The sequence below is a fragment of the Heterocephalus glaber genome, unplaced genomic scaffold (assembly GCF_053883595.1).
Source record: "Heterocephalus glaber isolate CG9 unplaced genomic scaffold, H.glaber_assembly_v1.0 deba00001608, whole genome shotgun sequence".
In the NCBI taxonomy this organism is placed as follows: domain Eukaryota; kingdom Metazoa; phylum Chordata; class Mammalia; order Rodentia; family Bathyergidae; genus Heterocephalus; species Heterocephalus glaber.
The window spans coordinates 39179340-39194307 of NW_028258379.1; the positions used below are offsets into that span (position 1 = coordinate 39179340).

The window sequence follows — 14968 nt, forward strand, 5'->3', positions numbered from 1 at the left end:
CAAGGGCAATCAAGGCTCTGCACGGCCCAGCTCCGGCGACCACAGCAAAGCTCCAGCCCGCCCTTCAGGAAGATGCAGCGGCCCAAACAGTGCCCCCTCCAGTCAGGGCCGCTGAACCAGAGCTGCGGGGTCTCCGCAGGGCGACCTCGCCTGCACCCCGAGGCAGTGACCTTTGTGTTCTGCCAGGTGGGGGCTGGAGTTTGCAGCACTCGGTTCTGCCACTTAGGGTGCAAACATGGCATCGGAACCTCCGCCTGGCCGCGACACGTGGCGTGCGAAGAGGACACAGGGCAGAACGCAGCGGCGAAGGAGGCCGGATCCACCCAAAAGTGCGGGACTCAGGTAGAGCTGGCACCCCTGAGGGCGTGGCCTTGAGGCCACAGTGAAATCCTGCTGTCCACACCTGTGGTTCCGCAGCCACCACCAGAGACCCCTGGGCTGAGGCTGAGTTTGCAGCCCCTCTCATTCCGCGAGACCGCAGTAGAGAAGGAAGTGCAGGGCACACCTCCGGGCACCGCCATTGGCACTAGAGCGCTCACAGAGGTACTGGCAAGTTCTCTTCTCTGTCCCCCTCAGACACAGCTTTGGCCCTTCTTTTTATGAAGAACACAATGAGTAACACACACACACATGCACACACGAGCACGTGTGTGTGTAGTAGGGGGACTGAACCCAGGGCCTGTGCACTAAGCTGCCTCAGACTCCTAGCGTGTGGGGTTAGAGGTGTGTGGCACCACACCTGGCACATCTGTCACTCTAATCTGTCTGAAGTGGTCGACCCGACGGCCCCAGGAAGTCTTGGGCGGCTCCATCTCCTGGCAGAGGGAGCCCTGTCTTCCGCCTTTACACAGCGAGGACTCGGCATGGTGGGAGGGCCTGGTGGAGGAGAGCTGCTCACATCTTGGTGACCAGGAAGCAGAGAAGGGAGCACTGGGACAGCGTCACCACTCTCCTAGGGCTGCCACAGCAGAGGACCGTGAACTCTGTGGCTGAGACTCGGGGAGCAGCCTCTCCCCAGCCTCCTCCTAGCTGCCAGGAATCCGGGGGCGAGACAGAACCTTCTGGACCCAAGAGAGAGCCTGCCCTGTGCCTCTCCTTATGGGCACCTGATGGCTCCTGGCCACATGTGGCCTCCTTGGCTGGTGGACGCATTTCCCCTGTCTCTGTCTGTTGTCACAAGGCCTTCTTCCCGTGGACATTTATGTGTCTGGGTCCAGATTTCCCTCTTCTTTTTGGTGTTTTGAGGCAGGTCTCACCATGTAGGCCAGGCTGGCCTTGAACTCACAGAGATCCTATTGGATTTAGGGCTCATCCTAATTCAGAGTGGTCTCAACTCGGTTTCATCCACAAAGACTTAATTTCCCAATAAGGCCACATTCACAGACCTGGCAGGCCTTCAGCATGTTTTGAGGGAAGAAAATTCGTTTCATGGTAAGTGTCCTCCCAAACCTCCAGAAGCCCCGAGGTGACACTTCACGAGCCTTGTCCTTGTGTTGCCTCCTCTCAGAGTCCTGAGGAAAAGATGGCATGCACTGTGGCTGCCATTTCAGTCGGAATGAGGTTGTCATAGATTTATTGTAGCTCACAGGTCTGAGGCTTCAGGTCCTAGGGAGAAGCGTATTATCCAGGGAGAAGGAGGGATGTGTATAGGCCCCCTCCCAGGCCACACCTCAGTGACGCCTCTCCCCAGGGCTCCACCTCCCAGCATCACACCCAGCTGTGCACCCATCAGTGGACTCATGCAGTCCCGCACACCCAGGGTCCAGTTGGCTTCCAGAAGTCCCACCTAGGAGCCCCTGAGGCTCTGGGGGACAGTGTTACAGCTTCTGTCTAGACGTGCCCCAAAGTCTCATGAGCTCCTAGGTGGGGTTCTTCAGAGGTGGCTGGACGGGGAGAGTGTGTGAGGCGCAATGCTAGGATTGAGGGTGTGAGTGCTCTGCCCTAAGGGCAAGTGTCCTAGATAGAATGTAAAAGGGACCAGAAGGAAGCTGCTCTTGCGCCCTTGTTGCTCTGCCTTCTGCCTGCTATGAACTGTTTTTGTTGTTTTTTTGGGTTTTGGGGGGTTTTTTTGGTACCGGGGATCGAACTCGGGACCTTGTGCTTTCGAGCCAGGCGCCAGAACCACTGAGCTAAATCCGTGGCCCATTTGTTGTTATTTTTTGAGACAGGGTCTCACTATGTAGTTCAGGCTGCCCTTGAACTCACTATGTAGCTCAGGCTGTCCTGGAACTCACAGTAATCCTCCTGCCTCAGCCTCCCTAGTACTGGGATTACAGGGCTGCACCACCGTGCCCAGCTTGCCATGAGCTGTTCCTCCTCTGCCATGCCCCTCTGCCATGCCACCCAGCCTTGGAGCCAGCCAGGTATGAACTAAAACCCCTACAGACTGAGGCAAATAAACCTTTCCTCCTTTAACTTTGGGTGTCAAGTATTTTGTCTCAGCAACAAGAAAGGTAACTAAGACAGACACCTAGATATAAACCATAACAGGAGAGGAGGTTTATTGTGGCTCATGGTTTCAGAGGGTTCAGTATATGGTTAGCTGGCTTCAGGCAGAAGCAGCACGGTGGAGGGGTCTGGCAGAGGAGAGCTGCTCACGTCATGGTGACCAGGAAGTGGAGAGAGAAGGGAGCAGCTGAAGAGGGAGATGAATTCTTCCAGGCCAGGCCTCCAGCGAGCGCCCCTTCCACTGGACCTGGCCCCTAACAGTACACTCAGCACTGAACTCCTCAGCTAGCGAGTCACTGTGAGCCCTGCACCCCCTGACCCAGCCACCCTCCCAAAGCTGCACCTCTGAACACGTGAGCCTCCTGGATCTAAGCCATAACAGAGATACACAGCAAAGACCTGGGCAGATGGGACGATAGGGCGACCTGTGTGTGTGACATGGGGTGGACAGGAAGCCAAGTGTGCATTGTGTGAAGAGAGGCGCTCTGGAGAAAACAGGCCAGGAAAGGGGGTGCTGCTGTGGAGAAGGGGGTCGGGCAGGCTGGAGAGAGGCCCCTGAGGGCCCACGTGACCCAGGACAGTCTCCTCCTAGCAGGGCGGGAGGGAGAGAGCCAGGGCCAGGACAGGCCGGGCACTTCCCCTCCAGATCCACAGACTGACTGACCTTCAGAAGGCCTGGGGGCTGACCAGTGAGGGAGAGGGGCTGGCGCCGGAGCTGGAGCTGGGTGGCAGAAGTGTCCAGAAGGGCAGCAGGTCTGCTGTTGGATTAGACAGAGTGGAAGAGAAGGGGCTGGGTGGTCCTTGCCTCCAATCGCAGCTACTTGGGAGGCTGAGGCAGGAGGATCACAAGTTTAAGCCCAACAACCCTGTCTCCTAATAACAATAACAATAATAATAGACTGGGGATGTAGCTCAGCACTCCCTGGGCTCAATCCCCAGCACTGGAAAAGGAAGGAAGAGGGGTGGGCAGGGGAAGGAAGGAAGCGGAAGGAGAGGTGTCAAGGGTGGCACAGGACTTTGGCCCAAGTGCCACCATGGAGAGTGGCAGTGTCTGCTGAAACGGGAGCCCTGTGAGGAGTCAAGAGTTCACATTTTGGACGAAGTACAGATGGCACAATGGAAAGCAAACAGTGAGATGGTGGCCTTAAACCACCCACACCCACAGTCACCCCCAAAAGGTAGAAATTAGCAGAATTTTTTAAAACCAAGAACTAACAATATGCTGCCTACAAGAAACCCACTTTTTAAAAAAGAGCACATAAACCAGACACAACCTGCTGGAAAATAAGGTAGGTACATTTTTTTTTTTTTGGTACCAGGGATCAAACTCAGGTCCTTGTGCTTGTGAGGCAGGCGGTGGAACCACCGAGCTAAATCCCCGGCCCAGTAGGTACATTCTTGAAGCCACAGGCATAGGCTGGGACTTTCTGAGCAGAGCCCAGCTGCACAGGAAATAGTTCTGAGAGTCAACAACTGGAATCACATCAAATTTAAAAAGCTGCACAGCAAAAGAAACAACCAACAGAGCGAAGAGACAACCCACAAAAGGGGAAAAAATTTTGCCAGTTACTCATTTTATCTACAATACATAAAGAACTAAAAAAATTAGACTCCCCAATAAAAGACCTAATCAAAAAACAGGCAAGCGAAAAGAATGGCACTTTTCAGAAGAATTACAAATGGCCAGTAGATATATGAAGGAATGCTCGGGCCAGGGATTTAGCTCATTGTTGCTGCGCCTGCCTTGAAAGCACAAGGTCCTGAGTTGGATCCCCAGTAGGAAGAAGGAAGGGGAGGGGGAGGTCCATAGCATTGGCCATTAGAGAAATTCAAATTAAAACAACACTGAGGTGGGCCGGGGATTTAGCTCAGTGGTTTTGCCACCTGCTGCGTGAGCGCAAGGACCTGAGTTGGTTCCCTGGTACCAAAACAAAAAAAAACCACTGAGATTCCCAGAAAGAATGGCTGTCATCAAGAAATCAAATAATAGCAAATGCTGGTGAGACTGCAGGGTAAAAGGACCCTTCTACACTGTTGGTTGGGAATGTAAACCAGTATAACCACTATGGGAAATCAGAGTGGAGATTCCTCAAAAAACTAAAAGTAGAAATTCCATTTGACCCAGCTATTCCCCTTCTAGGTGTCTTCCCAAAAGAGTTAGAGACATCATGTTACAGTGACCGAAGGACACGGTGTTTATAGCAGCACGACTCATCATAGCTAAATCTTGGAAGCAGTCTATAAGCTCATCAACGGATGAAGAAAATGTGGTATTTACAGACAATGGAGTACTACTCTGCCATAAAGAAGGATAGACGAGTCATTTGTAGGACAATGGGTGCATCTTGAGACTGGAATGTTGTGACACAAGTCAGACACACATGGCTGACTAAATATCACATGGCTTCTCTTATATAAGAAACCCAGAGTAAAAATAAAGACCAAATAAAAAACATGAAAGAAAGGAAGCAGGTCTTTCTCAGAGGGAAAGGGCTTCAAGAGGTGGAGGAGGAGGGAGGGAAGGGATAAGGACCACCAAGGAACGGAAACGTTATTTGCTACAAACACGGACCCAAAAAGGGAGAGGAGGAAGGGGTGGGGGGAGGGAAGGGAAGGAGGTGAAGAAGAAATGCCCGTAGGAAACATGTACTAATTAACATTTAAAAACCAATCCGTCGGTCAGTAAAAGGGCACAGACAGGTACCGGGAGTGGCCACACTACTATCATTGACAGCAAGTGCCTCCACGAGAAGTGGAGACAGTGACCTGCGGCCAAGCTCCAGCTTGCAGCGGTACAGCGGTTGAGGAGCCCGAGAGAGGAGAGAGCGTGCAAAGGCCCTGGGCTCGGCCCGCGGGAGGGGCGGGCGCGCTTGCGCACTGCGGCGGGGCGGCTGCGGCTCCCTCTGCCGCGGGCGGCTTCCCGAGACCTCGGCCCACCGGGAGGACTAGGCTCGTCCCTGCGCGCCGCCAGAGGGCGCCCGCGGGCTGCTCTGGCTCCGGCTACTCCTGCCCGCGGGCACGCGGTGGGTCGCCCCGACCCACGGCCCAGAGGAGAGGGCGGACCTGGGACGAGCTGTACCTGCCTGCGTCCTGCAGCCTCGCCCTCCACGGCGCCCTGGCAGCCCCGTGATGCGCCCTGCCTTAAAGTGCCAAGGAGAGGCCAAATCCCTAATGTGCCCTCGACCCACGGCTGCCACTGCTCTGGCACCCACTCCCGGGGGGCAGGCACTGCTGCTCTGGGCCAGGTCCTGCTGGGGCCGAGAACCCTGAGCTCAGGAGACTGTTCTAGCCAGGCTGGGGTACTGTAATCCCAGCGCTCGGGAGGCTGAGGCAGGAGGATGTCCCTGAATTTGAAGCCAGCCTGAACTACACAGCGAGACCCTGTCTCCAAGAACCAGAGAGCGTGAGAGAGCGAGAGGTCCTGCGCCCGGAAGTGGGAATGAATCAGTCCCTAGGCGCAAATGGAGGAGATGAATGTGCCAACGGGGGGGGGGGGGGCACAGGGCCTGCAGGGCTGGCTCAGCGGGGTTCCCTGAGGCCCCGCGCTGCCGAGGGTTGGAGAAGGAACGGAAGGGGGTGCGCCTGGTGCCAACTTGGGCCACGGAACCTTTTAGAGGAGGAGAATGGACGCGATCTAGCGGAAAACCCCGCTCCAGATCCCACCATTGGGAGGAGACCAGCGCGCGCGAGCGGGGCGGGAAGATTGTCTCTCTTTCCCCAGGGCCGCTCCGTGACGCGCCACCTGCGCGCCCCGAGCCTGCGCTGTGCTCCCTGGCCTGGCGCCAGGCCGCGGCCGCCGGGCCCCTCGGATGCTGACTCGGGCAGCCGGCTGGCGGTCTTTCCAGGTCCCTGCGGATTTCAGCCTCGGACAGTGCGGGGCCACTTCAGAGTTCACTGCCCCTGTCGCACTTCCAGTCCGTCCCTTCTCCTACCCCTAGAGGACGGATGCAGTGAGACCCTCAGCATCATGGGCGGAGTGCCGTGGGCGTTCGGCGCGAGCTCCTGGTGGTGCTATTTACTATTCTGATCACGCCCCAAACTCTCTGCAGTTGGTTTGTCTTCTTCTGGAAGATTATTTAGAACTGCTTGGTCATATTACACAGGATGGACCGATGGAAGGCAGCAGGATGGATGGAGTATTAATCTGTTCGCCTTCACAAGGTCCTTAAAGATATTAACTGTCTAGGGCGGGGGATTTGGCTCAGTGGTTTCGCTGCCTGCTGCACAAACGCAAGGACCCGAGTTCGATCCCTGGTACCAAAAAACAAAATTATATAAGGACCAACTTCTTGATGTAATATATTGCCGGGGATTTAGCTCAGTGGTTTGGCCACCTGCTGTGCAAGTGCAAGGACCCGAGTTCAATCCCCGGTACCAGAAAAAAAAAAAAAACCACAAAGATAGAAACCGTCTGATTCGTCTCCACTCTGCCAGTCCCTGGGGCCTGTCACCAAGCAATTATGCAAGGAATAAGCTTATTATAGGTTGGACAGCTTTCTGAAGATGATTTGGGAGAATCAAATCGGACCATTATCATTCTACCAATCAGGACTCAGTTCTGTGACGCTGCACTTTGATATTAAAAACTCTTTGGCTTCCTTCCCCCCACCCAAGGGCAGAGGCAAGCGAAAAGTGTGGACCTCGAAGACCAATCCCTACCCCTTGGAAGAAGCTGCGGTCTCTGAAACTGTGGGCGAGCTGGGCCCTGGCCTTTGTGTGCTCTCGGTGTGGGGGGCAAGGCGCGGCCGGAACCCCCAGAGCTCAGGGCCCAGGCAGAGCCAGGTCCGGGTACCCGAGGGCATCGTGTTGGAGCGGGTGCCCTGGGGAGGGCCTCTGCCTTGGTCCTCGTCCTCTGAGGAAGTCCTCACCCGCCTCCGTGTGTATCTCATAACAGAGCTACGAAGCCTGCATTTCTGCACCTTCTAAAACTTTCTCATTCATTCGCTCCACGACGGCATGCAGGTCATGTGCTAAGAACAGCACCAGGCACAAGCTCAGAGCGCACAATGTCAGCTCCAGTCCACACAGCATTCGTTCACTGTTCATGGAATTCTCGCGAACGCACAAGACCGACTCGGCCCTGACCCGCCAGCTGTCAACCCCAGCCAAGCCGGGCCCCAAAGGGCCAGAACGTGGGCCCCGCCCAGATCCTGGACTACAAGTCCCAGCCGGCCGTGCGGCAAGCCGCCTCGCACATGCGCGACGTCGAGACGCCGGGCGAGAGCGGGCGCCGGTGGTGCGGCCAGCGGGCGGCGGCTGCCTTTAGGGCGGGGTCGGCTCCGGGCGCTGCAGTCTGTCGTGGGCAGCGGACGGCGCGGCTCGGCGCCCGTCCCTCTCCCTCCCTTTCTCTAGCTCACTCGCTCCGGTCTCGCGGTCGCGGCCGCCTGCTCAGCGCTCCAGCGGTCCCGGGCGCGGCGCCATGTCGGAGCCCGGCGGCGGCGGCGAGGACGGCTCGGCCGGCCTGGAGGTGTCGGCCGTGCAGAACGTGGCGGACGTGGCCGTGCTGCAGAAGCACTTGCGCAAGCTGGTGCCGCTGCTGCTGGAGGACGGCGGCGAGGCGCCCGCCGCGCTCGAGGCGGCGCTGGAGGAGAAGAGCGCGCTGGAGCAGATGCGCAAGTTCCTGGCCGACCCGCAGGTGCACACGGTGCTGGTGGAGCGCTCCACCCTCAAAGGTGCGGGCCGCGCCGCCTCCGCGAACAGCGCGGTTGCTTTGTCTCTGGCCGTCAAGATGGCCGAGCTGGGTGGGGACGCCGGCCCCGGGGCGGGTGAGCGCAGGCGGAGGCCGTGTCCCTGCTCCCTCATCACATGGGCTCTGGGTTTCGATTCTCGCCCAGGCCGGGGATGTGGCGGGGCCGGCGCGGGCGTGGGCGTCGCGCTGCCGGGGCCGCTCGGGTCCTCCTGGGGCGGGCGGAGGCAGCGGGAGTCTCGCGGGCCCTGGCTCCCTGACCCGGGGCTGAGGCGGCGGGATGACCCGGCCGCAGGCGCCGGGAGCATCGCCGCGGGAACCCGGGTGCTCACACCTAGGTCTCCTCTGGGGCTCGCGGCCTCCCTGTATCACCCGCGAGGAAGCCTGGTCTGCGGCCCGGTGCCTGGCCAAGGTCACTGGCTAACCTAACGTCCGTTTCCAGTGTGTGCCTGTTTTCCTGATCATGCCTAGTCAGCAGCGCTTGGATGGCCCTCGCGGTAACCCTGTATTACTGATGTTAGATTGAAAGCTGGATAGGGCACTTAGTGGGGGCAGGAGGCCAAAGGTTTGCGTCTGACAGCTGTCTCCCCAAATAGTGACCCCTAAAAAAGCATACGGAATCACCTGCAGCCCGGCGGCTCGCAGGGTTTCTCTTGGTTCTTTAAAATGGCTTTGCAGTTGGAGAGCCCGGGAAAGGGTGTGGCTCCGGCCATGTGGGGAGCCATGGGTGACAGCCAAGGCGTTTGTCAGGGTAGCACTTAGGATGGGAGGTTGTCTGGAAATGCCTGCGACAGATGTCATCCACACCGGATAGCTATACGGTTGGCCTGTCCGGAAGGGGACACACTCCATCGCCCCACCCCAGCACGCCCTCCGTTCCTCCTGAGAGTGTTTCTTTCAGAGGCCATTCCACTCAGATGTTTCATTGTAGCCTTGCTTTCAGCCAGAGGTTGACAGTGTAAAGAAATATTTTTCTTAGATCTGCGTGGATGTTCAAATAAACCATTGTAGCATAATTTACATTGCTAATGTTCAGGATTACTGATGGTGTTTGGGATTAAGTATTTCTTCATGGAAATCTCTAGTGTTAAAATTGGCTCATTTACTCTTATCAAAAAACATGTTTAGGTGTAGAAAATTTGAAGTATACACACGAGATCACTCACTTAGAATCCTTTCACTGTCCGCATTTTGATCCCTGTCTGACATTTTTATTGCTGATATTTTTTAAATTTGGGGGGTTACTGGGGATCGAACTCAGTACCTTGCGCTTTCGAGGCAGGCGGCAGAACCACTGAGCTAAATTCCAGGCCCTAAAATAAATTTTAATCTGCATCGTAAAGTTACATTTTGAGTAGCTTGACCATGCTTAATTCCTTATCGTATTTATATTGCATAACTTACGTGGTAGGATCAGTTTTTTTGTTTTGCCTTAGGTCGTGATATTTTTATGAAAAAAAATTGTTAAGTTTTGCTGTTTGCTTCTAGAGCGATCCTCAATAATTCACTTTTCTTAAACATCTTACAATTAAACTTTGCTAAAATTATTGCGCATGAGGGATCATCCATGTGTAGAGTGCTTCTTCCTTTCAGCAGTGACTGCCCAGGTGTCCAAATCTTGGCTCCACAGTGACTTGCACTTGTGAAAGTTGATTAAGGCGTGAGACTAAGATCAAAATCCTGCCTCACTTTTGTGCTTATAACAGTCCTTGACATATTTCTAACCATTCAACCTATCTTTAATTTATTTTTCACTTAGAATAATCCAAGAAAAGATTTAAAAGTTAATCTAAATTTGTGCCATGTAGGTTTTTGGGGGGGCTTTTTGGTACCAGGGATCGAACTCGGGACCTTGTGCTTGTGAGGCAGGCGGCAAAACCACTGAGCTAAACCCCTGGCCTTGTGCCATGTGTTTTCATTGATCTTGTCAGCATCCTGGCTACACAAGGTCAGTGTTATTTTTGGCCCTTGGGGTTTGAGCACAAGGCCTTGCCCCCCTCATCGCCCACTGAGGACAGTTAGGGGGTGGCTTTCATCTGAGTTAGTGGCATTTGCACCTTTAGTCAGTTCTGCCTGTCCAGTGGTGGACTACGTGAAGAAGCTTGCATTAAGAGAGAATAAACCTGAATTATTTAAACAGAATGGACCAGCAGCCAGTGAAGCACAGTAGCATAATTTGCTTAATGAACAGAGGAAATCATTTTTTTTCTTTTTTTTTTTTTTTTTATGGAAAGGTGGTTCCAAGCACTTACAGTGACCATGGAGGCTTTTTTTTTTTTTTTGAGTCTGGGTCTCATTTTGTAGTTCAGGCTGGTCCTGAACTCACTATGTAGCCTAGGCTGGCCTCTTAACAGCGATCCTTCTGCCCCAGCCTCCTGAGTGCTGGGATTATAGGCATGTGTCACCATGCCCAGGCTATGGAAGCATTTGTTTGTTTGGTTTTGGTTTTTTGGGGTTTTTTTTTTTGGTACCAGGGATCAAACTCGGGTCCTTGTGCTTGCGCAGCAGGCAGTTGAAACCACTGAGCTAAATCCCTGGCCCTGTGGAAGCATTTTTATATGAAGCAAAATACATTTTTGTAGCTACCCCAGGGAGCTATAAACTTTTTGTTAAAGTTCAGCATTTTTCAAAGTATAGAACAGAAGTTGTGGGTTAGAGAGTCAGAAAGGGAAAGTTATAGCTTCTCATTTTAAAAAGGAAAATCTCCTTTGTATAATTCCTGGTCTCTGGAAATTATTTTTTTCATAGTATACCTATAAAATAATCAAATGTGTATTTGTTACTTAAGTAGACATTTTATATGTTAATGACGTTTCTGTGACGCTTTCTTCTGGAAGTGTGGTTCTGTTGTTTTGCCTCTGAAAGATTGGGGGGTGTAGGTCGGAACATGTAGGTGGCAGCTGACCCTTCTATGACCTGCCTGTCCCGGCCAGTTTGTCACTGTTTGTATTTTTCTATTACGCCTGGGGCTTAGAACTTTGTCTTTCTGGCCAAAAATAGAAGCCACCTTTAGTGCATACTTATCACAGGCTCATAGTTGTAGTTTTCCTGAGCTGGGTAATTTGAAGGTTAGCCTCTTCCTCAGTGCAGATGGTGGGAACTGGATTACCTAGCTTCATCTTGGTGTAACAATGCAAAAAGCCTATTGGAAATGTTCTTTGGAGTTATTTACAAATATTTTTCTGAGGATTTAATGAAGAAATTTAGTAGATTGAGCATAAAAAAAGATAGTACAGTTTGAGTATCCAGATCAGAAATATTTGGGGCCAAAAGTGTTTCTGATTTCAGAGTTTTTCAGATTTTGTATTTTTGCATCAATTTTACCAGTTATCCCTGGTCCTTATAATCTGAAACCTGAAATGCTTCAAAATCTGAACATTTTGATTTTCATGTCAGTGAAAAGTAAAGCTGGAGCCAGGCATGGTGACGCTGTCCTGTAAGCCCAGCTTTCAGGAGGCTGAGGCAGGAGGACTATGAGTCTGAGGATGGAGGGGTGGGCCTCAGGATGACTGACCGCCAGGTGAGGCACCCCAGGGCAGGGTAGTCTGGTCCTCCTCCTCCTCCATCCATGAGGAAACAAGCCCTAGAATTTCAAGGTCTGTGGGGAAAATAATGTTTTAGAGGGGGTTTCTAAAACCTGAAAATTAATTACTCTTCAGTTCCTGTTGGGTATTAAAGCAAGTGTTTTAATCTATTCCATGTAAAGTATTTATTTTGAATTAGAATTAACTTTAAAAGTACCAGGTCTTAAGTTCCTTAGGCTTTAGGAACATCTTTTAATTCCTCCTTGCTCTTTTCCCTGAAAATACAAAATGAGCCCCAATTTCACATCACACAGACACATGGGACTTAATGCCCCCCCGTTCCCATAGAAACGCCACCCCTTCTTAGCAGGGCAGGGAGTGGGCGAGGCAGGCGCACTGCTCAGGAGGGGAGAGGGTGCACCCACAAGAGAAGAGAGGAGGACGTGCAAGAAACTCACGCTGGTGGGCATCGTGTGCTTGGGTTTTAGAGGAGGAGGGGGAAGAGGGCAGAGCCGGGGGGGGGGCACACGGCAGGTAACCTTGTCACGTGGGGCCAAAGGCTGATGCTTTGTCTGCTCCCTTGGAAGCCACTTGTTCTGTGGCTGGCAGAGTAGGGAGGGACACTGTGGAGGGGGACGAGCAGCCCCACCTGTCCCTTGCCATGGAGTTTGATTCCTTCTGCAGCTGCCTGGATGCTCAGGAGAAGGTGTTATACAGGTAACCGAGCCGTCATCTTTTATATTTCATGAATTACGATGCAGTGCTCGCCTAATTGACAAGGTTATAACGCGTATCACTAGTAATTTAAAATACATTAAAATAGTCTTTCGGTGGTGCCACACACCTGTAATCCCAGCACTCTGGAGGCTGAGACAGGAGGATCCTGAGTTCAGAGCTAGCCTGGGCTACACAGCAAGTGAGAGGCCAGGCTGCACTACATAGCAAGGCCCTGTCTCAGAAAAGTATGCACACGCGAGTGCTGCATGAATCCCACTGTGAGTGCCTGTAGAGACTGAGTAAACCTCAGACGTGGACCTCAAGCCTCGGTAGAGCTCGCCGCAGGCCACAGAGGCCCCAGTCCAAAGGCACCTGGCACTTGCGGGCCCGAGCTTTAGTCCTTGCTGTGTCACTCGCCACCAGCCGTTATGCATTGTGCACCCGCCGGCGGGCAGCCTCGTCGGGATGTTCAGATGTTCGCTGCTAGAGCAAGCAGGTTGTGTTTGTGGAGCCTGTTATCAGGAAACTTTCCTCGAAGGAATTGTGTAAATGTTTCTACAGAGGCTGAATGTCCAATTTGTATTATTTGGAGACGTAATCATTTACAGAGCAGTAGAGTTATGTGGTGGTTTATCAAACTCAGTTTCTCCAGTGGGAGTTAGACATCTTGGACTTCACTGGGCCGCTGTCTTTCCCGGGAGGGAGGTCTGACCTGGGGCCTCTGCCGCTCGCCCACTCAGAGAGGAGGGGCCGGGCCTGCGCCGTGCTGCGGTGCTGTGCCGGTGACGTCAGCGGGCGAGAGGCGCGGCTCCCGCACTGCGCCGCCACTGCAGCCCGTTCTCCGCATCCCGGGCACAGCCACCGCCCTGCCCCGCCCTGCGCGCGCACTGCGGGTGCCGGGCTGCTGGGCCGCTGCTTTCCTGCGATTTCCTCCGGTGGATTAGGAGTCTACGGTGGGGGGAGAAATGACTCAAAGTTCACATAATCTTAGTTGTGTCCGTGGTTTCCTTTGTGGGTTTGGGATGTTACTTTTATTTTCTGTATATTGCTTGAGTGTCATTTTGAAGACACATTTTATTTTTTTTCATTAAGTTTATTGGTATACAATAGGTTTCAGGTATACACTACAGTTACATTCCTTACTGGGATCTTGTACCTGCACATGATGCGTCTTGGTTCTTATTTTTCCCCCTTCCCCTGCCCTCCCTTCACCCCCTCCACCCCTCCTATTTACAGAGACTTTGTTTCCATTTTTTCCTTTTCTCATACTTTTTCCTTTCTCATCTTTCCTTTCCCCTACCCCTCCCACTTCCTCTACTGCTTTATACCTTTTCTTCCTATTTCACGTTATCAGTTACACATTTTGATCCTCATTTACACTTCAGTTTCTCACACCAGAGAAACTTCGATATTTACACACTTGCGTTGAAGACACATTTTATGTAAATGAGAGAACAGGATTATGGAAATTTACAAAATTGAGGGAGATAATGCACATTCTGGCCACCTTGACACCTGTTTTAGCTTGGGGTGCTGCTTTATATTCCCTGGTCCATGTGCTTACATTTTACAGAGCGCAGTAATGATGTGTGCCTGGTTGTAGGCAGCATGATTTTTGTTGTTGTTTGCTTTTTGAAACAGGGTCTCGCTGTTAGGTCAGGCTGGCCTTGAACCCGAGGCAATCCTCCTGCCTCAGCTTCCTAAGTGCTGGGATCACAGGCATGCGCCACCATGCCCAGCTTAGACAGCATAATTTGATTTTCTAGTATAGCCACATTTTTTTTTTCGGTACCGGGGATCGAGCTCAGGACCTTGAGCTTGCAAGTCAGGCATGTTCCACTGAGCTAAATCCCCAGTAATATAGCCACATTTGAATGGTTAGAAAAATCAACTCATATAGGGCTTTTAACTTTTATATAGGATTTTTTTATTTTTTATTTTATTTATTTCTTGGTTTTCTGTTTTGTTTTTGGAACCGAGGATCGAACTTGGGACCTTGCATTTTCGAAGCAGGCAGCAGAACCACTGAGCTAAATCCTCGGCCCAATTTCTTGGTTTTTTGAGACAGTGTCACTATGTATTTCAAGCTAGCCTTGAACTCACTCTGTAGCCCAGGTTGGCCTCGAACTCACAGCGATTGTCCTGCCTCACCCTCCTGGGTGCTGGGATTAAAGGTGTGCACCACCACACCCTGTGCAGTTTTTTTTTAATAGTCATTTTTGTTGTTTCAATTTTGGCATTCCCTAGGAGTTTCTTTGGGGAGACCTGGGGTGAGAGGGTCCTACACCAGAAGGACATGCTGGGCCTGTTGTCAGCATGCAGTGGCTTGTTCTGGCGGCATACGGCCTAGTGAACTTGATCTTGGGGTCCTGCACTGTTTGGCCAGTGGCTCTCACTGGCTTCAGTCTCCTTGCCTTGTATCCGGGTAGAAGGGGCCTCAGCAGCACTGGGTCGCAGTGCCCAGGGTAGGCAGGCCTGTTGTGAGTGCCACCTCGTGGTAGTGAAGACCCACGTTCCCACTGCAGGGTGGCTTCTCGAACACCTGGCTACGGTGCAGTTTCCCTGAAGACTCCTCGGGCTGAGACACAGAGCC

General features: G+C 52.7%; 1 protein-coding gene across 1 annotated transcript in view; it reads left to right on the plus strand.

Moving 5' to 3' along the window:
• Nucleotides 1–7674: 7674 nt before the first annotated feature.
• Dync1h1 (dynein cytoplasmic 1 heavy chain 1) overlaps nucleotides 7675–14968 on the plus strand; it is a 57424-nt gene continuing 50130 nt past the window's right edge. The window contains exon 1 of the mRNA XM_004836935.3: nucleotides 7675–8120. Within this exon, the coding sequence (XP_004836992.1) occupies nucleotides 7868–8120 (253 nt within the window). The 5' untranslated portion in view covers nucleotides 7675–7867. The remainder of the gene's footprint in view (nucleotides 8121–14968) is intronic.